Raw genomic sequence first — 26,824 nt, 5'->3', positions numbered from 1 at the left:
TGGCTCAGTGGTAGGTTTCTCATCTGCCATGTGGACGGCCTTCTCATCTGCCATGTGAACGGTTCTGTTCCTACCCAATCCTCAAACCCCAACCTCTGGAAGCAGTGCCAGACCCAAGCCCTCATAAAATTGGAGGATTCCATCAGGAAAGCCATCCAGTGTAAAACCTGTGCTAAGTTGGTGCAGATCAGGTGGTCCAATGTGGTGAACCCTTGATGGGGGCAGCAAGACCAACAACAACATAGATAAGGTCAAGCTATATGGCTTTTGCCATGCTCTTATGTTAAAAATATATTTTTTAAGTTATTATTATACTGTATATTATTTTCTTAAATGAAAGGGGTGATTGAGGTATTTAACCATATGCAGTGAGTTGTTTTTTTTTGCACAAATCACTATGTTGTTGATTTTATTTAAAATGTCCAAGGAGATGTATGTGGCTCTCAGAAAATCTGCTCTCCCGATCAGGTAATCAGAAAAGATTCCCACACCCAGCAACTGAAAAACCAAGACAATGTATTTGCATCTACATATAGTAGTATAGCTATATATAATAGTAGTGGCCTACCCTGCATGTCTTTGGGCTGTGGGAGGATACTGGAGTACACAGTACATGCAAACTACACACAGACCTGAGGCCAAAATCAAACCCTCGAACTTGGAAGTGTGAGGCCACAGTGCTAACCACCATGCCACCATGCCATTTATTTTTGTTAAAGCTATCTATATTAAAATTAGATAACTTTTTTTAGATAACTGTTTCCAGACTGACAAATTCACACTGGAAACAGGTTTTGTAACATAACATGGATATTTAATATTAGGAATATAAAAAATATATACAAAATAAAATAACCTACAATAGCAACATGTCAAATCAGTCTTTGCTTTAATTATGAAAGGGATGCATAGTTTTAGTAGAGAGAGCCATGTCCAGTAGTAGAGACCAGCTCTTAACATCAAACCCTTACATGTTTACCTAATTGTATTGTATCCCTTTTTTTAAAAGGACAGGACCCATCATACCCAGACAAAAGACAAAATGTTATACATAAAATGTAAAAAGCATAACACAAAACATGAGTCCAACTTTGTTATAGCTGTTCAGAACAACTGCAGATCGTCACATATACATATACATGGAAAGTTAATCCGTACATGTCAATGTCAAATGTCAAATAAAACACCAAAAATGATTAGTCTAAACTGTTTAGTGTATTGCTGTCCTGTTGGAACCTCCACAAATATAGTAGTCCTTTTTGCAGCTTAAAGAAAGAATCACCCATTTTTGTTCTCTCTGCTCATCCTTCCTATATGTAATAGTCTTGTCAAAGTTGTTGCTGTCTTGCTGATTACCTCCCAGCATTGATTTTGTAGCGGAAGACGAAGTAAGCAATAAGACGCAGAGAAACAAAGAAGACACCCAGTACAATGAAGTCCAGGTACAATTCAGCATTCTCAACATCTAGCTCCTTTAATATGGCGTTGGATTTTTGGAAGTGGCATGTTTCATTTTTGTCACAGTATAGGTCTGCACGGTCCAACCCATAGATAGACAAAATAACTCCTTCAAAACCATACCTGAAAAACATTACACAACAAGCATTAGACAACAGCCAACTGACACATTAGGAGAATGATTGCATTAACACAATCATTTGCACACAATACTGGTTTATATTACACAACACCTTAACCAACTGATACCTGAATGTCGTCATATGAGGACTGTACAAAGTACAGATTCAGTTGAGAGAAAATTTCATGTCCTCATATGAGAACATTCGGGTATCTACTATTAAAATCTACTTTAAAACAGGTTACTAATAAGCTACTTGCTCGATGTAAACTAACAGCTGCTTTAAGCAGACTTTAATTGGAAAAGCCAAACTAAATATTTTTGTACTGAAATTACCTAATATTTTCACCACTGAAATAACATAGGTGAAGTGGTATAAGTGAATTTTAATGCACTGGTGTCGTTCATTTTGGGATAAAACATAATCTTTATTTTTCATCTTTCGTGTGATTCTGATTGATTTTGATTCATACACATTTCCATAACTTTGTTTTGAGAAAAGCTTTATACAAAATTAAATTAAATTGAATTGATTTACTCTTCAATTACCGAACAGGGATTTTATTTGGCTGACGACAAAAGAAGTGCGCATAAACAATTCACAAGTTACTCAACCATACAAAATGTATTTTTTTTTGTATTAACAAGTTAGGCAAAAAGTTCTGCCATACAGAAAGACAGGCAGACATGTACATGGGCTTTAACCTGACAATAATATCAGTGATTATTAAAGCTTATTACTTTATTTTTAGCTTTAACCCTGTAACTCTTTCTACAAACTCTTTAACCTACAAGTTAAAATACAGGTTCCTACTCTAGTATAAAGGCATAAAAAATAATTGTACTAGTAGTACTTTTTACTAGTAGTATTTTTCTCACAAAAAAAAGTAAAATACTTTTTTACCTGACATAGGAAATGTAAGATATCCACTGAAGGTATTTTGGGATGGTGTCAAAACTGACAAAAAAGCCTGAAAACAGCAGCACAGGTATGGCAGTCACTGGTCCTACAAAGGTGGCAACCTAAGGAATAGAATATTACAAAAAAAAAAAACACAAATCAACAACACTGCATTATTTAATTAAAACATACTTTGAAATATTGTATGAAAAGAGAAGTTAATATCACCTGCAGTGACGTAGATGCTGCCCCAATCAAGAGACCCAAAGACTGTGCCACCAATGATGTCAGCGTACCTAAAGCCAAGAACAGGATGAATCGAATAGCATCTGATGGTTGAGAGGTCATCCAATAAACAATGCTGCAATATGCCACTGGGAATACAATCTGTGAGACAAAATCAGTAAAATAAATTGTGGTTAAAGAGTGGTATAATTGTGGTTAGGAGTCATGGAATGTCATCTCTTTAACTGAGCCATAACAAATTTAAGAATTTGAAACCTGGTTTTATCCATTTGCACTTTTTGGTTTGTTCAAGTCAAGAACTTAACTATGGCAGTATTTAAATTAACTCACATCTCTGTTTTTATAGAGAGTTTCATTTTTAAGCATAGCTTAAATCACAATGACGTAATTTAACTAGATCCTCTATATAAGAAATATATAAATACACTATAAAAATCTGATTAGCCTTTAATGGAATCCATCCTTCCCTCCTTCTTCCCTTCTTCCATTCTTTCCTTCATTTCCTTATTCATTCATTATCTATAATGTTTATCCTTGGTAGATTTATGACGTGTCTGAATCCTATCCCAGGGAACTTAGAGCAAAAGGCAGGCTATACCCATGAAAACAATATAATGTGTACAAGCTCACTTTTGACAAAAAAATTCATTATTAAATTCATAGTTGTTTCAGCCATTAATGAAGATTAATGGTACAAAAAAGCCTTTCAAACAGGAAACAAAGATTGCTTATATAATGCATACGCTGAATGTTCCTAAATTAGGAGCACCCTACACTGACGTAAGTAAATCCCCTCTAAGCTTTTAAAACATCAAAGTCTCAACCTCTCCACTGTTTAAATTTGTATTGTACAATTAATATGTGATATTTTGTCATCCTTCTACCATATGTGTGAAATACGATCTTAAAGCCATAATTAGATCACTATAATGCATTTCATATGATAACATAAAACATGTTACCTGGAATGGAACATCGGCCATAGTCTTTGCTAAGTAGTATGCCTTTAGACTGTACCAGTAATTTAGGTGTTCTCTCAAAAAAACACCCATCTCAAGAGGGACTAGAATTGAAAATACCAACGAAAATATTTTAGATGATACACAAGAATAATAACATGGACTTTTAAGAAAATTATTTTGTAGGTTACGGATATGTTGGAGATGACTATCAGATATATATCTTTCAAAAATTCTGGCTTGTTGCAATAAAGTATATCTTCTTTGTCTTTCGCCTGTTACATTTCAGAGGTCGCCACAGCGTATCATCTGCCACCTGTTTGCTGCTCTCGCTACAAAGCACAATGTCATCTGCAAACATCATAGTCCATGGAGACTCCTGTCTAACCTCATCTGTCATCCTGTCCATCACCAGGGCAAACAAAAAGGGGCTTAGAGCCGATCCTTGATGCAGACTCACCTCCACCTTGAACTCTTCTGTCACACCTACAGCACATCTCACCACTGTCTTACAGCTCTCATACATGTCCTACACCACCCTAACATACTTCAGACTTCCTCATACAACACCACAGCTCCTCTCTCGGCACCCTGTTATATGCCTTCTCTAAATCTACAAAAACACAATGCAACTCTATGCTACCTTCTCTGTACTTCTCCACCAGCATCCTCAAAGCAAATATTGCATCTGATGTACTCTTTCTAGGCATTAGACCATATTGCTACTCACAAATGCTGACCTCTGCCCTTAACCTAGCTTTCACTACTTATTCCCACAGCTTCATTGTATGGCTTATTAGCTTTATGCCTCTGTAATTGCCACAGCTCTGCACATCTCCCTTGTTGTTAAAAATCAGCACCGATACACTTCTCCATACTTCTGGAATCCCCTCACTCTCTAAGATCTTGTTAAACAAACTAGTTAGAAAATCTACTGCCACCTCTCCTAAGCACTTCCATACCTCCACAGGTGTGTCATCAGGACCAACAGCCTTTCCACTCTTCATCCTCTTCAATGCCCTTCTCACCTCACTTTTACTAATATTTGCTACTTCCTGCTCCACAACAGTCATCTCTTCTACTCTTTGTTCTCTTTCGTTTTCCTCATTCATCAACCCTTTAAAGTACTCCTTCCATCTTCCCATTACCCTCCTGGCATCTGTCAGTACATTTCCATCTCTATCTTTAATCACTGTAACCTGCTGCACATCCTTCCCATCTCTATCTTTCTGCCTCGCCAACCTGTACAGATCCACCTCACCCTTCTTACTATCCAATCTAGCATACAAGTCCTCATATGCTCGTTGTTTGGCCTTTGACACCTCTACCTTCACCTTACGCTGCATCTCCCTGTACTCCTGTCTACTCTCTTCAGTCCTCTCAGAGTTCCACTTCTTTTTAGCTCTCTTTCCCTGTATACACTCCTGGACTTCCTCGTTCCACCAGCAAGTCTCCTTGTCCACTGTTGCAATTAAATATATAATTATATTAATTTTTCAGACATGCGAAAAAATAGAAAGATATTATTTACACTGTAGGCTGTTAGAAAGATTAAAACCTAATAAAATAGACAGAAAACAAATAGAAATTTATCCATTTAATCCACTCACAGGTAAGCACTGTGGGCATCAGAGCAGCAAACATGAGAAAAAGCATGGAGAAAAAAAGGAAACCGGAGTTGCTGAGAACTTTCTTGGCCTCGTTTCCGATTCCGAGGTACAGAAGCCCTATCAGCAGCCCGATTCCAATATGAGAGGTGATACGCAGGTGGGTCAACACCTAGTCAAAAAGAAAAACACTATTTTTATTGTTTTAATATTGATTATACAAGTGTATATGTAGCTGTATAATACAATACTTTCTCCCTGTAAATTCAATAAGCTATTAAGAACAAACATAAATTAACCATTTAGCATTGAAAAAGTGTATTTGAAGATAACAACTTGGTCAGCAAAATGTAACCTTATACTGCTGATTGCTAAATCTAGCAGTACAATACTCTAATTTCTAATATTTTCAAACTTATTTCATAGCACCATTTCACAAATATATAATTATCTTTTTACAACTGGCCATTATTGATTAGATAACGCCTATCACCATAGGGGACTCTATTTTTATTGGATTTATCTGTCTTATTGTTTATAATAGACCCCTAAAAATTATAGATAATGGACTTAATGAACAAAATTGTTTTTATAGTCAATCAAACTAAATTTATTAATTGAGTCTGCTTAGCAAAAACTGCAGCATAATTGCTCTACCCCTCTGTTTGCTGCTTGTAAATGCTTCTGTGATATATACTGATTTGTTTATCTTTTTCCTTTTTTTCTTCTTTCGGCTCCTTCTTAGGTTGCCACAGCAGGCCATTTTTCTTCAACTTACTTCTTCTACCACATCTTCCCTTGTCACTCCAACCTCCTGCATGTTCTGCCTCACCACATCCATAAACCTGCTCTTGGGCCTTCCTCTTTTCCTTTTTCCTGGCAGGTCCATCTCTAACATTTTCCACCTAATAAACCCCTCATCCCTCCTCTGCGCATGTCTCCAACCGGTACAACATTGCTGGTCTTACTACTGTTCTGTAAACTTTCCCTTTCATTCTTAAAGATACCTTACTGTTACAGATCACTCCTACATCTTTTCTCCCCCCATTCCACCCTGCCTGCATTCTCTTCTTTACTTCTCTACCACACTCCCCATTGCTTTGGACAGTTGGCCCCTTAATATTTGAACTCCTCCTGTACCTTCCCTACCCCTACTTCTTGCACCTGCATCTTTCACTTTCCTTTCCATTTACCCACATGTATTCCCTCTTGCTCCAACTGATCTTCATGCCTCGTCTCTGCAGTGCATCCCTCTACCTCTCTAGACTCATCTCAATCTGCTCCCTACTCTTACTGCTGATCACAATATCATCTGCAAACATCATAGTTCGTGGGGTCTCTTGTCAAACCTCATCCGTCAACTTGTCCATCAACACTGACACAGGAAGGGGCTAAGAGCAGATTGCTGGTGCAGTCCCACCTCCACCAATGGTACCTATGACACACCTCACTGCTATAATGCTGTTATATCTTGTACCACATACTTCCACATATATGTAATACCATAGTTCATCTCTGGGCACCCTGTCATATGTTTCTCTAGATCTACAAGCACACAATGTAACTCTTTCTGACCTTCGCTATACTTCTCCATCAGCATTCTCAAAGCAAACATGGCATCTGTAGTGCTCTTTCTTGGAATGAAGTCATACTGCTGTTCACAGATTGTCACCTCTCTTCTCAACCTATCTTCCACTACTCTTTCCCACTACTCTACTTCTTCTCCACTCATCAGTCGTCCTCCCACCCCCTCTAGGATCTTGTTAAATAATCTAGTAAGCAACTCTCCTGCCAACTCTCCTAAACACTCCCATGCCTTTACTGGAATGTCATCCAGACCAACTGCCTTTCCACTCTTCATCCTCTTTATACAGTAGTTGTCTTCACTTAATTCATACTAATTCGCTTGTATATTTCCATATGCGTCTTTTATCACCCTACCCGGTAGTACATCCTTCTTCGCTCTGTCTCTCTGCTTTCCTCTTCACCTTACATCGCATCTCCTTATACTCTTGTCTACTCTCTTCATCTCTCTATGTATCCCAATACTTTTTTGCAAGTCTCTTTCTCTTTTTGCTTTCTTTCTCTATCCTGATGGTATACCAATAACCTTCCTAGCTGTCTCCCTTACCACTTTTGCAGTAGCTAACCAGTCGTCTAGCATCTCTTAACTAATACGTAGTCTGACCCCCCCCACTGAATAAAAAAAAAAATCTTGTTTCTTCAGTTTCCACCATCTAATCCTGGTAATCCATCTAATTCAGTCCTTTTGCTTCTTCTTTACCACCATCCAATGTTGTCTAGCTGCACTATCCCTTGCAACCGCCTTACAGTCTCTAATCTCCCTCAGATTGCATCTCCTACACAGATATTCCACCACTCTTGTATGTCACCCTGTGGTGAAATATACAATACTCTTCTACAGATACAGAAATCTTCTTTCTCCTTTACATCACATCACATCCTACCTGTGGAGCAGATGCACTGACCTTTCAACTTCCAGTTTCACACTTATCACTCTATCAGACACTCTTCTCACTTCCGCTACACTATTGGCATAATCTTCACTCAGTATTAGACCTACACCATTTCTCTTATTATCTACATCATAGAAAAGCATTTTGAACTCAACTCCAATGTTCTTAGCCTTGCTCCCCTTCCACATAATCTCTTGTACACACAGTATATCTACCCTTTCTTCGCTTATCATATCAGCTAGCTATCTCCCTTTATCAGTCATAGTGACAACATTCCTATTTGCCAACAAAGTACCTATTTTAACCCCTCCACTCCTACATATTTCCCTCCCTCTCTGGACACAGCTGCCTCCTCTTTTTCTCTTCTTTTTTTTTTAGACAAGAATACTTATTTGTTTATAATAAGTTTAAAGTCTGTACCCTAGCAATTGTTTCTTGCTTGCAATCCAGAGTTTATGTAACTGTCTGCATGGAGTTCTTCTCCTTCTTCCTCTTCCTGACAGCTCTAACCAATCTGGCCATTTTCTCTGATTCCTCTATCTTATCATCAAAAGATTAACACCTACAGAAAGGTCAATCACTCAGGGTTTTTTAATACTGTGCTGTGTAAAGTTTATAAAATTGTGAGTGAAAATCAAAGAAGATCAGCAGTTTCTGAAAGTCTCAAAATAACTCATCTGGCTTCAACACCCATGTCACTGCTAAAATGCTGAGATTTAAATAAACAAGAGCCATTTCTTGATAATTACTACATTATCATCTGTTGACAGTTCTTGTAACCATTACTGATGCAGTAAGTAATTTAAATATTAAAAGATGTATTCCATGGTTATGCAAAAGAAACCAACTAAGGGCATTAAAACCTGGCAGAATAGTGATGAACCATCAACTTTGTAGAAGAAATGGGAGGAAAAAAAATATAAAATTACTGTGATCTGAGATCACTTTAACACTTACTAAAGTTGCATCATAAAAACACACACACAACATGACAAAGCCAAACTCACCGGATTGGAATTAAACAGCTGTATGACCATAAACAAACCACTTGTTACAGATGCTAATTCATAAAATAGCTTCAGTTAGTATAAATATTAGTCTTTGAACTAATGTTAAAAGATCATGGGGTTTGACGAGTCTTGACTTACTGTATTGCAGAAGTAAGCTAAATATATATTAGATTAGATGTAGATTAGATATATTTATTAGATAAATATTAGAGAATGCATCCTTCTTTTTTTGCCAGCCAGTGTACTGTATATTATATTGTATTCTATTGTGTTGTATTGTATTTTATTGTATTGTAACACATGTGACAATATTGTAAAACATATAGACAACACAGAGTCTTCTTTCATCTGTTCAATGATCTTAGTTGTTTATTTTTTCTTGTTGACGTTTTGGTTTTCATCTAGCCATACTAATTCTCATAGCTATTCTTACTTAATAATATGAAAAGATTTTAGTTTCTCTGTAAAATAATTAATTAGGAAATAGTCTAAACAGTCTAAATGTTGGACAACTTACTTGATGTATTAGACAGCAAATGTATTGAAACATGATGTGTTACTACATTTATGTAGTGATTAGCAGTTATGTTTACCGAATCCCTCATGATGCTTAGGAAAGTTCTTTTAAAGAGGATGCAAAACTGCGTCTGACAACTGGCGGAGAAGCTGTGACAGCCTTCAGTGGAAGAAGAATCCTAAAAAACAGATATACCTCTTATAACCAATTTACATAATATCATACACAAGTTTACATTAGTCCATTTGTTTAGTAATACCTATTTTATATCACATTTTCTAGAATATTCAGCATTGTGTTTGTACCTCATCAGATGTTTTTTGCCAAAAGAATGAGGTAAGTGCATCGTCACCATTCATCTCACTTTTGTAATTTTTCTCACACTTTCCTTCACTAATAGCTTTCACCAACAGAGTCATGTGGTCACCAAAGTCTCCAGAAGCCACTTCCATTACTGAGGGAAAAAGATAATTTATTCTACAAGCACTATCTTTCAAAAACTTGTGCAATACACACAATATGCACTATTAACAAAATAAATTGTACAATATAGATTGTCATCATTTTTGTCCAATGCAATAACAAAAAAAATATTTTTTATGAAATATCTGTGAAAAGTTTTATTGTAAGGGTAATCATAATTTATTCATGGTGATACACATTTGTTTCAAACATTTTAACAGAAATTATCAGATACGTACTGAAATCAGCAGGGTTGTGATATGTAGGGCAGTTGAGTCCATGTTTACTTAAATAGGGGATTAGGTTTGATACCTTCCCTTGGTAGATGCACTGACCTTGACTTAGAACATAAAGCTGTAAAACAATTAAACAGGAGTCAAACTGTATGATAAAACTGTTTTAATATTTTGTCCTTGCTTTGAACATCACTACACTACAGAGTGTTCAGATCCTGGTGGGGCGGTATGAGAAACCTGCATAAAAAACAGTCAATATACTGTAACCTTATCTTGCATTTCAGTTTGTCAGAATGTCAATTGTGTTTTTATCATTTAACATAATGTTATCAGTTATTACAAACTAGTATCAATCCTTATCAACATACAGCTTACTTTGTCAAAGAGCTCAAATACTTTGGCACTGGGCTGGTGAATGGTGCAAATAATTGTTCTGCCTCCTTGAGCCAGAGCTTTCATCATTGAAACCACCTGGAAACAGGATGAGCTATCCAGTCCACTGAAAAGAAAGCATATATAACTATAATTGATAATTATATAATTAATGGTGTTAATAGGAAGAGAGATGGTTTTAAACTGTACAAACATAATAAATATGCACATGTACTCATAAACTTACATTTGGGCGGCAAATTAAAGGGAAAAATAAATAAAAGGCAATGGTCCATGACAAGATAAGAACAAATTCAGTGCACCTTGGCAAAGATTATTATGAAACTTTTTTTTAATAACATCTAAGATTAAAAGATGAATGTGAAGTAACTGACAAGAATTCCAACTTTGACTCAAAAATTTGATGGCAAATCATATAATCTTTAACTGAGCAAATGTATTGGAACAGATATTCTTAAAGTAATTTAAACAATATTGAATATTTGTTTGCATATCGTTTCATGCAATAACTGCATCAAGCAAGTGACTCAATGATCTCATAATTTATTTTCAGATCAAATTGTTTTTGCTCTCATTTTTTTGGTCACTTGAAAAATGTGAGTAAACACGAAAGGTGCCATCAGAGCCAGGTGGTCCTATATGCTTACTACACAAATTACACAAGGCCACACACCCCCTTGTGACAAAAAACAGGTGTCAGCACTGACAACCTTAATAAGAGGATAAAATGGACTTATGGAGAAAAAAAAACACCATGAGAGTGAATAGTGGGAACAGCAACAAAGTGAGTTTGTGTTCTCTCCTGTCCAAGCTATTCGAAAGCTCTTACACAGACTACTTTAGAAACCACTTGTGTTTATAGTATTGCTATTCTTTCTTAATATATTGTGGCGTGGGTGGGGTTTTGGACTAGTAATCATCATGCTTTGCGGGAGGGGTTGTTAGGTGCACTGACCTGACTAGCCGCCGACTTTGCAGGCTGGTCCCTCGCCCTCTAGCGAGAGGTCCCCCGTCCGGGTGGACCTCTCGCTAGAGGGCGAGGCGCTCCAGGCATTGGAAGACCTCCGGGCGGATGAGAGGAAGGACTGGGCGAAGCTGCGGGAGTCGCTCCACTTCCGTTTTGGCGCGGGTGACCGTCAGGAGGCCGCGTGCGAAGAGCTAGCGACCCGTGAGCGGAGCCCCTTCGAGCCACTGGGGGCGTTCGCCAAGGATCTCTCGCACGCCGGGGCTACCCGGAATTTGGGCCCATCCAGCAGGAAAAGCTAGCTCGCCGTGCGTTCCTGCAGGGAATTTGGCCGTCACAGCTTTGCGAGCACATCCGGTTAGCGGCACCGGCTTCCCTGTCTGAGGCGCTGCGCGAAGCCGAGCGCGCCGAGCCCATCATGGCAGAACACTGCGGCGAAAGAGCTGAGTGTTTTCCCGTGGCTCAGGGCCGCTCGGTAGGTAAACCTAGCCGGGGACAGGGCTACCCGTCGCGGCTAGGCCTCGACTCAGCCGAGGCCAAGGACCGCCGGACTACCGCTGCAATGTTCTCAGGCCTGAGGACAGCGTACCCCAGCAGCCGTTACAACTAGCTGCGGGGAAGCCGCCTCCCACAGCCGTCTCTGTTTCCCCAACTGCCGGGCCCAACTTCCGGTCAGGACGTGTAGGAAATTGCGCGGGCGTCTACGTGAACTGTGGCCTGGACAACGTTTCGCTACGGGCGCTTGTGGACACCGGCTCTACAGTTTCGCTGCTGCGCTGGGGAGTATTAGAACAGGGCGAGCGCGGTTGTATGCTGCCGGCCCCAGCCTTGACCATTCGCACCATGTCGGGGAGCTATTTGGAGATACGGGCCTGTCGCACTGTGCGAATACAAGTAGGTGCAATCAGTCTTTCTCATCCATTCTTTGTGGTAGACATTAGGGATGGTTGTATCTTGGGGTTTTACATTTTGGAAAGGTGGGGTATGGTCCTAAATTTTGCTGACGGAACGTTACGTGGTAACTTTGGGTTAGCCAGGTTGCTAGTTCCCAAAGCGCAGCCGGATGTGTTAGTAGCGCGCACCAGGGGGGCAGAACTTCCGGTGGATGCGCCATGTAAACATCCGGTAGCAGACCGAGCGAGAATAATGCCCGAGCTTATGCAGCGTAGCAGCGTGGGGCTAAGTCAGACACAGACCGACACAGTGAGGTCCCTTTTACATGAGTTTCGGGGACATTTTCGCGGTAGATGAGCGCGAGTGCACACATACTAATTTAGTGCAGCACACGATTGATACGGGTAACGCAGCTCCTGTTCGGTTACATCCGAGACGCCTTCCCTTAGCTAAACGAGCTATCGCCGAGCAGAAGCTGCGTGAGATGGCCGACTCGTCCGTCATAGAGCCAGCGTCCGGACCGTGGTCTTCACCGGTTGTGTTGGTGCGTAAAAAGGACGAATCGTGGCGGTTTTGTGTTGTTTACCGGCGGTTGAACGAGGTAACGCGAAGATTCTTATCCGTTGCCGCGAATAGATGATGTGCTGGAACACGTTGCGGGCTCGGTGTGGTTTAGCTCGTTAGATCTGCGTAGCGGGTACTGGCAAGTAGAGCTCGCCCCGGAAGCGCGACCTAAAACCGCGTTCTCGATCGGGCAAGGGCTATGGCAATTCCGGCGCATGCCGTTCGGCCTATGTAATGCTCCAGCTACGTTCGAACGGTTGATGGAGAAAGTGTTGGCCGATATTCCTCGCAACCGTTGTGTCGTCTACATGGACGATTTATTGGTGCACGGCAAGGAGTTTGAGGTCGCGCTAGCTAACCTACGGGAGGTATTTTTGGCTATCCGGCGGGCGAATTTGCGGCCCACCCCGAAAAAGTGCCAGCTGTTGCGGCAAGAGACCGTGTTTCTGGGACACTGGGACACTTCTGGGGTTGTTAGGTGTTCACCCTGTCGAGGAAAGGTGTTTGGGTTAGTGGCTTCGGCCAAGGTGTGTGTGTGTGGGTGAGAAGTGTGTCCTGTTGATCTGTGTTTATTGACTGTTGACTGTGTGGTTTGTGCTGTTTCGTGCCGTGATGAATAAAATACTCCCAGCCATTTGCATTGGGCAGCAAGGAAGCTCACTCGTCTCTCCAAGTCCCTTCGTAGCAGTGAAACACGCTACAATATTATATATATATAGATAGATAGATATTGTCATGCACACTCAATCCACGACAGGCACTAGGACCCAAAAGTAATGCGCTCGCGAATCAGGAAGTATAAGAGAAGTAAACAAACCACAGCACAACACTCAGTTATTGAGTTCGCCGATGCTGCCTCGGATGCGTTCACCAATTCATGAGTACTCACTTTCTTGGTTTTGCTTTCGTACTGAGTGTGTGTTTATAGAACACGGGTTAGATTATGTCTTTCCCTTACTCCCCAATAGTGATTGTCCTTAGACTAAACAGCGTGATTATCCTGCCTATTTATGTCACTCCGCGTTTAGGTTTACCATTCACGCTACACGCCACCACCTTCTGCCTGACGGTTTAGGTAACCCTCCAATTTGGCCATGAACGGGTCCGAAGTACCGCATTCATCGATTCTGGTGCCGCAGGTAACTTCTTTGACTCCACCTATGCCAAAGACATGGGGGTGAAGATCGAGGCGTTATCCCAGCCAATTCACATCACATCCAATGACGGTCGGCCCCTTTCGTCCAGCCCCGTCACTCACCAGACCCAACTTCTCACCTTCACCATCGACCAACACCAGGAACAGCTGCAGTTTTACCTCACACCCATCGCATCACCTTCCATAATACTCGGCTATCCCTGGCTGCTACAGCACGACCCTCTGATTTCATGGGCATAAAACCGGATCCTCCAGTGAGGGCCAACCTGCACTGAACTTTGCAGACGGGCACAGGCTGGGAAGTGTTCCAAGAAGTCCGAGGCCCCTGACATCGACAACGACGCCATTCCACCAGAATATCGAGACCTGGCTGAAGTCTTTTGCAAGAGAAGAGCCACCCACCTACCACCTTATCGCCCATATGACCTGGCGATAGAACTTCAGCCGGGCTCTGTTCCCCCCCGCGGCCACCTCTACTCGTTGTCGGCCACCGAGACACAAGCCATGGAGGAGTACGTCGCCAACGCCCTGCGCCATGGCACCATCCGGCCCTCCTCCTCGCCAGCGGCCGCGGGGTTTTCCTTCCTAAAGAAGAAAGGAGGCGAACTTTGCCTGTGTGTTGACTATCGGGGGCTAAACAAGATCACCATAAAAAACAGACACCCGCTGCTACTCACCAACTCAGCCCTCTCTGGTGCCACCGTCTTCACGAAGTTAGACCTCCGGAGCGCCTACAACTTGGTGCGTATCAGAGAGGGCGATGAGTGGAAGACGGCATTCATCACACCCACCGGACATTACGAGAGCCTGGTCATACCCTTCGGACTTTGCAACCCTCAGCCCTCCAACAGTTTATCAACGATTTCCTCAGGGACATGCTGGGCCGATGGGTGTTCGTCTACCTAGACGACATCCTCATATACTCCTACAACATCAAAGAACACATCCAACACGTCCGGGCTGTTCTCAAGAGATTGCTCGCTCACCAGCTGTACTGCAAGCTGGAAAAATGTGCCTTCAACAAGCACTTCAAAATGTTCCTGGGTTTTGTCATGTCACCCCAGGGTGTGGCCATGGACCCACAGAAGCTCGAAGCTGTGCATCACTGGCCCCTACCCTCAAACAGCTTCAACGGTTTCTTGGGTTTGCGAATTTTTATTGTCGCTTTATCCGGAGCTACGTACAGTTGCAGCGCCATTAACTGCATTGACCAGGCCCTCGCCTCACCCGTTTCGACTCACACCCGCCGCCATCTCCTCTTTACAAGAACTGTGTCTTCGTTTCACCACCGCTCCTATCCTTCTCCACCCAGACGCCAACAAACCTTTCGTTGTGAAGGTGGACGCATCGGATGTGGGTGCCGGCGCCGTTCTCTTCCAACGAGGTCCAGACCAGAAAGTACACCCTTGTGGTTTCTTCTCCAAAAAATTCAATCCCACTCAGCAGCGATACGGGGTAGGGGACCGCGAACTGCTGGGCATAAAGTGGGCCTTGGAGGAATGGCGTCACTGGCTCCAGGGCGCCAGTGAGCCATTCATCGTCTGGACTGACCACCAGAACCTCATCACCATCAGGAACTTAAAGCAGCTCAATCCACGACAGGCACGGTGGGCCCTATTTTTTGAGCAATATGACTTCCATCTGTCGTACCACCCGGGGTCCAAGAATACCAAGGCCGATGCGCTATCGAGGCAGTATGATGAAGATCTCCTCGGGGCGGATCCCGTGCCTGTCATCTCCTCCTCCCGGATCATTGCACACCTTCAGTGGAACTTGGAGACGAGGGTCCGCCAGGCACAGGCTGCGGAGGTTGAACCGGCAGGCGTGCCGCCTGGACGACTTTACGTGCCCCAGGACGTGAGATCGGACATCCTCCAATGGGGTCACTCTTCGCCTGTTGCCGGACACCAGGGGACCCAGAGAACCCTATCATTCATCGAACGGGCGTTTTGGTGGCCTTCCATGAGAAAGGACGTCACAGAGTTCGTTCAGGCGTGCCCGGTGTGCGCCAGGGCTAAAGACATAAATCAACCCTGTCCTGGAGAGCTCCAACCACTTCCCGTTCCTCGACGACCCTGGACGCACATCGCCCTGGATTTCGTCAAAAAACACCATCTTAACCATCGTTGACCGGTTCTCCAAGGCAGTGCACCTGGTGGCCCTCACCGGACTCCCATTAGCCAAAACCACAGCTAAGCTGATATTGGAACACGTAGTCCACCTGCATAGGTTCCCCAAAGACATTGTCTCGGACAGAAGGCCCTAGTTCACCGCCCGGTTCACCAAAGCAACAACTGGAGCGCTACCTAAGGTGTTTTGTTGCTAATCGCCAGTGCTCCTGGGCCCGCTACCTCATATGGGCAGAACTCTCTCACAATCTGCACGTCTCATCTGCTACCAACCTAAGCCCATTTGAGATGTGCTATGGTTCTCAACCCCCAATGGTCGCCCATCAAGAACCGGAGGTTGACGTACCATCGGCCCAACAGTTGGTCCGTAGGTGTCGACGGCTCTGGAACCAAGCCAACCTCACCATCCAGAATGCCAACAACCACTACATCACTCAACACCGCCGTCGACACCCCCGGGACATTTGTACAATGTAGGTGACAAGGTATGGCTATCTACAAAGAACCTACATCTGCACACGGAATCCCGGAAACTTTCGCCCCTCTTCATCGGACCATACCGCATCACCCTAAGGATAAACCCTGTCATCTACCGGCTCCAGCTGCCTGCGGCGCTCAGGATTCACCCCACATTTCACACATCCCAACTCAAACCCTTCTTCACCTCTCCAATGGTTCCACCCACCCCCCTGCTCCTCCTCCCGGCATCATTGACAGTGGTCCCGCCTACACCGTGCGTCGGATCCTCGATTCACACGTCCTCAGATGAGGAACGGTCTTGGATTCCGGGCCGGTTCATTCTCGACCCCGAACTTATTCGAGACTACCGTCGTCGGGTATCCTCCACCCCAGGACCGTCAGGAGCCGGTCCTGGACAGGGGGGTACTGTCATGCACACTCAATCCGCGACCGGCACTAGGACCCGGAAGTAATGCGGTCGCGAATCAGGAAGTATAAGAGGAGTAAACAAACCACAGCACAACGCTCAGTCATTCAGTTTGCCGATGTCGCCTCAGATGCGTTTACCAATTCGTGAGTACTCACTTTCTTGGTTTTGCTTTTGTACTGAGTACTGAGTTAGGATGTGGGTTAGATTGTGTCTTTCCCTTACTCCCCAATCGTGAGAGTCCTTAGACTAAACAGTGTGATTATCCTGCCTATTCGTGTCAATCCGCGTTTGGGTTTACCACAGGGCTAACCGCTAAAGCTACATCTTCTGGTCACCTCGGGTTAGTTCCTGACAGATATATGTCATGGTGTGTGGACTGTGGGCATGGTGTGGCAAGGCATAGACACAGAGGGGGATGATGGTGAAACAAAGTATTTTAATTATAAACAAACCAAACAAACATGAACAAAGGGAGTTGGCTTGAACTTGGGAGCATACTATAACCAAAACCAATAAACAACTAATACACAGACAAGGGATCACACAACCTAATATACAGTACAGACATGGGATACAAACCTGACAAGACAAGACACAACAGACTAGCGGACTAAACACTAGGGACTATACATGCAGGGGCTAAACACACACAAGACTAGCTAGGCTAGCTGTTATGCACATTAGCTGCTAAGCTAGCTAGTAGCTAAACAGACCAATTGCTAAACAGACCCAAGGGGCGGACAGACTAGGTACACGGCAGACTAGGTATGAAACAGACTAAGAACTCTAAAGGTTAGTGGCTAAACAGGTTAGTACCTAAACAGACTATGATCTAAACAGACGAGGAGACTAGACAGACTCGAAGACTAAACAGACTAAGATCTAAGCAGGTTAGTAGTGCACTGGTTAGTATTTATACAGACTAAGAACTACACATGCAAAGGAGGTTACTCACACATGAGGGTAAACACAAAAGGCTAATTCTCCTAGAGGCTAATTCTGCTACGAGACACAGAGACAAACTAAATAATGACAAATATAAACTTAACTTAAAGCTCCATAAACCAAATACCAACTAAACAAACTAAAACAGAACATAACAAGACAAAACAAAACCCACGTAACAGAACTGAAATTAACATTAATGCTCAACCCAGTTCCCCAGAACTAACAGCTATTTATAAGGAATCTAATGAGCATCCTCAGTTCAGGTGAGCATCCGTGTCACCTGACCGAGGTGCAATCATTTTATTCTGACAGCACTAATGTTTATTGTAGACAACCATACAAGGTCTTTTTAAACCCTAGTATCTATACTTCTACTCAAGTAATGAATGTGAATACTTTTGACACCACTGAATAAAGCAATCCTTATTACATGTAATAGTACAAATGAAAATGTATTATGAGTGAGTGTTTCTCAAGGGGTTCACCTTGTGGGCTCATCAAAAAACATGACAGGTGGGTTGTTGACAAGTTCCAAGGCAATTGCCAAGCGCTTCCTCTGGCCACCAGAGAGGTTAGATGTGCGTGTTTCAGCACATTCCAACAAGCCAAGTGCAGTCAAGATCTCGCACACCTACCAAGACAGAGGTACTATTTAGTATTATTATTAGTATCTACTTCTTTGTGTTTGCCACATAAAATTAAAATTTCAGCATTAGCATTTAATTTTGTAAAAGTAATTACACAAAAATCATCCCAACACCTAATAATTTTTTTTCTAGCTTTGGCTCCTTTGGTGTCCTTTGACAGCTCTTTGGTCTTGGCCATAGTGGAGTTTGGAGTGTGACGGTTTGAGGTTGTGGACAGGTGTCTTTTATACTGATAATGAGTTTAAACAGATGCCATTAATACAGGTAACAAGTGGAGGACAGAGAAGAAGTTACAGGTCTGTGAGAGCCAGAAATCTTGCTTGTTTGTAGGTGACCAAATACGTATTTTACCAAGGAATTTACCAAATAATTCATTAAAAATCCTACAATGTGATTTTTTAGATTTTTTTTATTTTATTTTGTATCTTATAGTTGAGGTATACCTATGATGAAAATTACAGGCCTCTCTCATCTTTTTAAGTGGGAGAACTTGCACAATTGGTGGCTGACTAAATTCTTTTTTGCCCCACTGTATATCCTTTTATTACTAAACACACAAGTGAAACTGGCAATATGAAGTTCACACAGTTTTCTCTTACCATCTCTCTCCTACCATCCTCCTTTTCCAGAAGTTTCAGATTAGCTGATACCTGTGGAAGCAAAGTTTAGAGGTATTTGGATCACAAACACTTTTCTGATTATCCTCCTTTTCCAAAATCGTTAGCATTAGCTTTAGCCAAAGTTCCAAAGCACCTTACCATCATAGCCTCCTGGACCGTCAAGTGCGGCAGAAGCATGTCATCTTGCATAATATAACAAGATACTTTCCTAAAGGACCTCAAATCTCGGGGTTGTCCATTTATCAAGATATCTCCCTTCATTCCTCTTTCCCTAAAAATCAAAGCAATTTTTGAGTATGTATTTAACCAGTTTCATTTACAAATAGAAACTCAATAGTGTAATCTACATTATTATTGCTACATTGTGATTTAAAAAAACATGATTAAAGAAAGAAAAACATGATTAAAGTTCAAACTGGTGGGAAATGTCTAAGACACAGTCAATGCCATCATACCTCAACTTTAGCCCCTTATGACAATTGAGATGATAATAAATTAAAATCTGATGGACTTAAAAACCTAAACAATGTGCTATAAAATTACAAACAACCAATCAAAATTTATTTACATTACACACAGCAGATTTTTTTTTCCTTTTTCCTGTAGGCTAAGTACTGTCTATGATGATGCAGAATGAGCACAGTAACACTGCAGGATCAGCAACATACTGTACAAACGCTCATGCTTAATCAAACAGAGTCAGCATGATCACCTTTTGCCAAGCAATAGTTAAAAGATAAGTTCCTGTTAAGTAAAAAGGTAAAAAGTAAAAACTCTATAATGAAAATCTTGATTTGCGGACATACACTACCATTCAAAAGTTTGGGGTCACTTTCTAACTCCATGATCGTTCCTGATTTTTATTTCTTTCTACATTGTAAGGGAATGCTGAAGGTGTTATGAACAGTGGTGAGATGTTTTTGCTACTTATGCTCTGTAAAGACTTCATAACGACTCTAATCTGAGGTGCTGTTAATTGGTAATTTTTCAGGCAGATAATTCTGAATGAACTTCTCGTCTGCGGCAGAGGTAGGTTTTGGTTTCGCCATCCTGGGATTTCCTTCATGAGAGCCAGTTTCATTATAGTGCTTGACAGATTTTGCAAATGCACTTGACAATACTGTTCTTGCAAGAACTATTACAGAAAGGCTGACCTCTGTGTCTTAAAATAACAACTAACTGTTGTTTTTCTTGTTGTTATGTAATTACCTAATTCCATATGTGTTATTTTATTCTTTTGAAATCCCCAGTATTGTTATAGAATGTAGAAAATAAATCGCTAAAAAAAAACAAAGAAATTTGCAAGTGACCCCAAACTTTGAATTGTAGTGTACATTTATTCATAATAGTTAAAGACTTTGCATATTACGATTATGGATGCCATGCAATAACAGCAGCAGATTATACCGCATGCTTTTTGGACAACAGCTTTGAATTCGAATGTGTATTGACTTGCCCTTGTGCCTGTGAGATTAATCTGTGCAATGAAGAACAAAGTGTTCTTCTCTGGACAGCTGGATACTTTTTTGTACCAGGTTTCCTTTAACATTTATTGTGTTTACAATCACCAGAGGATAGAAAAACATCCCTGAAAAAAAAAAATTACTTGCATCAACCTGAATTAAGGAAAAGAAACAACTAGCGCATCACTTAACTGAAATCACTTAACCAGCTAATTAGACAAAAAAGGCTTTAATTTTCTAGGGAGCCTAAATATTGGACATTGGAGTAATAGAAAAGGCCATGTACTTTAATAAATCCAGACACTTCATATTCCAAGGTGATGGATGCATCAGTGCAAGAAGTTAAGCTTATAAAGCAATGAAGCCATCTTGAAAAGTGCCCACGTTACTAGCCTCTAGGGTACAGTATTATGATCTGGGGTTGCTTAGATTGAGCAATTCTATGCTCAACAAAGCTATGTGGCATTTAAATAAAGTCAGCTGACTACATGAATATTTTTATTGACCAGGTTTTCCCATCAGTTGTTTTTGTTTGTATTTTCCCTAACAGCACTGTGTAAATTTCAGGACTAAAATTATGAAAGAATTGTTTTGGGAGCATGGGGATTTCACATTGCACACTGTAATCAAATCTAATGGCAGTTTTTTTCAAGGCAGTATGCTATATTATAATGTCATTAGTAATAATCTCACTTATTATTTTAAGCTCCACATGCTCGACAACATGTGAACACACCAACTAAAGACAACACCATGTGCACATATACTGTAAGGCATGTACATCACATGGTAAATAAGATTGTGTGTGTATAAAGTGTGTGTCTGAGTGTGTGTGTGTGTGTGTGTGTGTATGTGTGTGTGTGTGTATGTGTGTGTGTGTGTGTGTGTGAGAGAGAGAGAGAGAAATAGCTTTCTTGTGTTCACCTATATCCTGCCAGTATGTTCATAAGAGTTGACTTTCCTGCTCCTGAGGGCCCCATAATGGCCACCAGACCCCCACTGCTAAAACTGCCAGAGATGCATTTAAGCAGGGTCTTGTAACCTAAGAAGAAAGAGGACAATTCAGTGGGTACCTGTGAGAAACTTGTCGAAATGTTCAAAACAGAGAGATGGTTTACCCTCATGTCAGGCCCAATGTGAATAAAACATATTTACAAATGACCTCCTCCTGACATAAGGTGGCTCTTTGTAAATGGGGTGAAAGAAAGCATTGTTGAACACCTTTTTTTCGCATGATTGCTCCTGTTTGCCTATTTCCTATAGAATAATGCTCATTCTTTCTTGTCAAACGATCCTTTAGATTTTCCATGGTTCTAATCCACTTACTTTTGTCCAAATTGACAATGCATTCTGAATTTGATCCAAGGTGTTATTCTTGTAAGCTGTCTAAAGACTTCTTTTTCTATAATCTGCATTTGCATGCTTATGTAGTATTTGCATTATATGTAAGTGGATGTATGTACTGTTAATAATGGACTGCAAATAATCTTTTAAATTTTTATATGTATTTAACAACAAAAGCAGATGGTTGAATTTTTTTTTCATCATTTCTCACATTTTTAGCATTGTGCCATTTACACAGTATTTATTCTGTAAGTAGGTTTTAAAAGGAAGATGACATAATATATTAATTATATATTAATAAACAGTGGCAGATTGTGAAAAATGTCAGATGGCGACCTGTTATTTGGCTGTGAGTTTAATTGGATTAGTAGTCACAAATATCTCTGACCTTCGGTGTCCTCATTTAGTGTGGGATCCCCATAGTAGCTCTTAAAGAGGATGAATTTTGCACACTCACAGCCTTGCCTCACCAGACAAAACGTTGTCTGCAACACGAGGGCTGTTCCAAAAATAATGCAAAATTGGGCTTAGGGTTCACAGACCATTCAAATTGCACATGTTGGTAGACTAACAACCCGGGTTCAACGAAGGTGCAAATGTAAAATATTTTATCAGATTGTGTTTTTTTTTTTATCCTGTAACACCACATTTATGCAGAATTAACAGCCTAAAGTTTGTATAAATTAACAGACTAGTATCTGGTAAGATATTCATGTCCAGCAGTGTTGCCTAAGAAAATTTTTTAAATCATATTTCTTAGCGGTCGAGTGATCATGGACCCTGTAGCAATGGATTGTATTATAAACAAGGTTCCTGCATACTGAGAAGCTTAATGGTGTCTTATATCTGTGTGTATATATGTTTACTGAAGAACGATGAAAATGTTTTTATTAAATCAATTTAGTAACTTGTGAAAATGCAAATTGTCACTTAAAGAAATAATCATTGCCTTACTCTATTTTTCATTTGAAACATTGTAGTATTGCAACAACACATGCCACAAAATATCTCACTTAAGGCAACTAAAGATCAAGTGACCTGGCAACTAAAAAAATGCATATACACAGTATCATGCTGTACTACTTTTATCTGCGTATGTGCTTGGCTGACAGTTTCATCATAATTTATGCGGCCCATCCCAACCCCTGTGCTCATACAGTAACTGAGGTTAATGCAGTTTGTTGACCGACAGTTACCAACTGAGCTGTGTATCAAGGTCGCTGACACTAATATTGCCAGATCTCACTCTCCACTAAATATGGATTACAAAGATTTGTTAGACAGCTCAAAGGCTCTGGATACAGTTGCACTTGGTTAGGGATGAGGACCCAGTAAAGGACAGATGTCTTAGATATTTTGATTCAATAAAATAATTACCCATCAGTAGGATGTCAATATAGTTCTATATATAATTGTCCATATATATTGTATATATTTTTTTATTATTGGCATTATTATAATCATAATATTTAATGATAATTCTGAATAAACCTCTAACTAAAGTTGATGAATTGATGGGCATCATAATAATAACAATGCAGCAGAACAAAACCATGAATGCAGTGACATTTGCAGAATAATGCAAATACATGTTGTTTTCATGAACATAATAAAAGTATTATTAGTTTGAAAGAATTAATTGTCCCATTGCTCTAGGCCTTTAGGGGTGTGCTGTGCTGTCTGGCACCAACACATTAGCAGAGGATCCTTTGGGTACCATGGGTTGAAGGGTGGGACCCAAATGTGATCTCAAGTTTATTTGCTCGATCAGATTTTAATCTGGCAAGTTCAGAGGCTGTGTCAGAGGCAGTGATCTGGCACCTTTCTTTTGTAACAAAGCATTGACCTTTTTCAGCAATTTGTGCTGAAAAACCCTGTGTGCCCATGATCATGTCCCTAGTTGTCTGTATAGTGTCTTTTCTAGGACCTCAATAGAGTATTCTAGCTATTTGATCAAAATAGTAGTAAACTGTCCTTTTAAGCTTAGCACTGGTAGCATTACATGTGTGTGTAAGTAGCAAGAATATAACTAATGGATTTAGTAATATGAGCCATGATGAGGTGAACCATTAGCAGCAGTAAAGAGTAAAGACTAAGTAGAAAGATACAGTATATGTCTTTACTTCATAATAAAGATTTACTTTTTTTATTTACTTTTTAATAAATGTAAAATAAAGAAAATGCTGTGATAACACCCTCCATAAAATGACCGACATACATATGTAGATTTTTAAGTTAAATACTGTTAAACTAAATGTATGTGTATCTTAGAAGAAAAAAGCTAACAGGCTCCCCTAAAATGTTGATGTATATAGACCATTATTTGTGGTATATAAAGCATTGTAAATAATTTACTTTACTTAAAAGTACTTTCTTAAAACCATTTTGAACTTATAAACTTATAAACTATAAACTGAATAAATAATTAACTTCTTACTGTTAGCTTCTCTGCTGAGTTTACAGATGACTTTTGTCTAATTTGGGTGTTAATATTTAGATGTTGTGCAAGGATTAGCAAAGTACAAATTTAAATCAATATACGTAAAATAACCTTCCAGAAAAAAAATAAAAAATAAACTAGCTTCTTCCTGTTCATTCATCTGTTCTGAACCCCACAGTACATGCTGGGACGGTATTTTGTTTCACCTGTGAAAAAATCTACCAAATGACTTAAAGCAATGCATATGTTACAGTATATTTTAAATAGACAATAATTATTAAATGAGACAAAAACAGTTTTTTCACAGAATGAAATTTTTAACAATTCCCAACTCAGATTTTAGAGAGCAAATGTAGGCAATGTACATAATGATGCAATATAACAAACTATTTTAAAAGAATTGTTTAAAATAGAAAAAAACTGTGGTCCTTTAAATAAATTACTCAAAATCATACCTTTCTTTCTCCACCATGGTCCCTCAGGAACCAAATATGAGAGGTCTCTGAATTCAATATCGACTGCAGGCCTGCGTGGCAGGTATGAGAAGCGCTGTGGCTCTGTTAGGTTGTTCTCCAATTTTTTCAGGTGTTTGTTCTCCAATTTTTTCAAGTGTTTGTTTAACAGTGGTGTCTGTTGGTTGCTAGTATGATTGGTCATTACATCATCAATGGAAATGCAAACTGTCCTGGGGTCCAACATGAGATCAGGAGGTCCATTGGTGTTCTGATTTAAAAACATAATACAACTCTGTATAAAACAGCTCCAATAAAACAGGGTAAAAAACCCACTGTACTATAACTAATTTCTAAATATTCGGCACGACTATAGAACCATTAGAATTCCTTTATGTCACATTGTTTTGACACTGGTATGTGCAGTAATTGTGTTGATCACTATCCAGGAAGTATGGAGGAATAACTACAAAGAGGCATAATCCCTGTTTACAGGAGTCACATTGGGTTTCTTTCAGCCAAAGTTTTCCTTTGGTTCAGCAGAAGGAAAAGATTGTCTATAGCTTTGCTCGAATGATAAGTTTACATGAAAACACTATTGCTCTGACATACCACAGAATGGTTGTTTAACAAAACTGTGTTGTCTTTTTTAATTTAATAATATCAAAGAAACTGTCAAAAATTTATATAAAAAAATAACAGAATGAACAAAATGTAAGTAGAGAACATGTAAAAATTATTTAGACATAGTTGCCATATTGTCATATTGTTAGCCAATTTACTTTAAATATAAAGAAAATCTTTATACAGTAAACAGTTACACAATATTATACTTATTCCTATGCATTTTTCTAAAATATCAAGTGATGTTATTTCCACCCCCAAAGCAGGTAACTTAAGTTTATTTGCTCACCGTAGACACTATCGAAACAGCTACTGTTTCACCGTTTTAGGTATCTTATCATGATGCACATCAGACTGTCTTTTCTAGCATGACCTAAACTGCCACAGAGACACTGGTTGCCTTTCTTACCATTATGATAGAGTTGGTCACAGTAGTACTGCTGACGGAGAAGGCTGAAATAAAATATGCCATTCCTCCCAAGTGCACCCCTGAGTAACTGGCCAGGTGAGAAGAAATCTCGCGCATGATCACTTAGTGCGCGCGCTCTCCCTCACTTTCTCACGCGCTCTGTTTACAACCTGGGGCTTGCACTTGAATTGATGACGTCAACCAATGGCTCGCTGGCTGTTGACCATTTTGATCAAATTCGTTGCTGCATGATCATCATCATCTACAGTTACAGTATGAATAGTTATGTTAGATCTCAGCGGCAGCCAAGATGTTAAAGTTACTTATACAACGTTATATACCAAGCATAACTGCTAACAATAATAAATCATATAACTATATGAGTCTCAGGCTTAAAGTTGTCTTAGTGGGGGCATTTACTATAAATATGGTATTGGGCAATGGGCATTGTAATAAAGAGGTGGATACAGTATCTCTTCTTATCGGGCAAAGAGATGCAAGCAGAGCAAATTAACCACACATTAGTGTTTGCACCCCCTTGCGGACGTCCTTGCAAATACAATCGAGCAGAAATAAAGACCTACTGTTATCACTAAACTGACACTAAGCTCTGGTTCTGAAATGGGAAAAAATTATTATTATATTTATTAAAATTAGAATTTTGAGCACATAAGGAAGTGTATAAAATTAACTATAAAATGAAATATTAAATGAAAATAAAAATAGATATTTACAATGTGATAAAATAGTATACAATCTTTAACACTGAATCACTTTATTGAGGATCCACCATATGCTCATTAAAGGATAACCTTATTTTAATAACGTTAACAAGAAGTTAAATAGGGCACGTTATAGTAATATTGACCCAGCTCTGTCTATGCCCATTCTGCC

General features: G+C 40.2%; 1 protein-coding gene across 1 annotated transcript; it reads right to left on the bottom strand.

The window, feature by feature from the left end:
* Nucleotides 1–970: 970 nt before the first annotated feature.
* Nucleotides 971–25,159, bottom strand: abcg1 (ATP-binding cassette, sub-family G (WHITE), member 1). The gene is made up of 14 exons (XM_053507493.1): nt 24,901–25,159; nt 21,586–21,703; nt 19,337–19,469; nt 19,178–19,228; nt 18,417–18,562; nt 10,370–10,493; nt 9,998–10,112; nt 9,602–9,750; nt 9,373–9,474; nt 5,296–5,464; nt 3,689–3,789; nt 2,709–2,867; nt 2,484–2,602; nt 971–1,581 (listed from the first exon to the last, which is right to left on the bottom strand). The coding sequence occupies exons 1-14, from the start codon at nt 25,142–25,144 to the stop codon at nt 1,353–1,355; spliced, it is 1,959 nt and encodes a 652-aa protein (XP_053363468.1). The 5' UTR covers nt 25,145–25,159; the 3' UTR covers nt 971–1,352.
* Nucleotides 25,160–26,824: the final 1,665 nt, after the last annotated feature.

The sequence above is a fragment of the Clarias gariepinus genome, chromosome 11, assembly GCF_024256425.1.
Source record: "Clarias gariepinus isolate MV-2021 ecotype Netherlands chromosome 11, CGAR_prim_01v2, whole genome shotgun sequence".
In the NCBI taxonomy this organism is placed as follows: domain Eukaryota; kingdom Metazoa; phylum Chordata; class Actinopteri; order Siluriformes; family Clariidae; genus Clarias; species Clarias gariepinus.
The sequence above is the reverse complement of the archived record's forward strand: the minus strand, read 5'-3'. Positions and strand labels throughout refer to the sequence as shown.

Excerpts from the sequence above, each read along its gene's own strand:
- abcg1 (XM_053507493.1), bottom strand. The coding sequence starts at position 25,144 with ATGTTGGACCCCAGGACAGTTTGCATTTCCATTGATGATGTAATGACC. Across the intron at positions 18,563-19,177 it reads AGGATGGTAGGAGAGAGATG|GTGTGCGAGATCTTGACTGC; the intron begins GTAAGAGAAAAC and ends CTGTCTTGGTAG. Across the intron at positions 2,603-2,708 it reads CAGCATCTACGTCACTGCAG|GTTGCCACCTTTGTAGGACC; the intron begins GTGATATTAACT and ends TCTATTCCTTAG.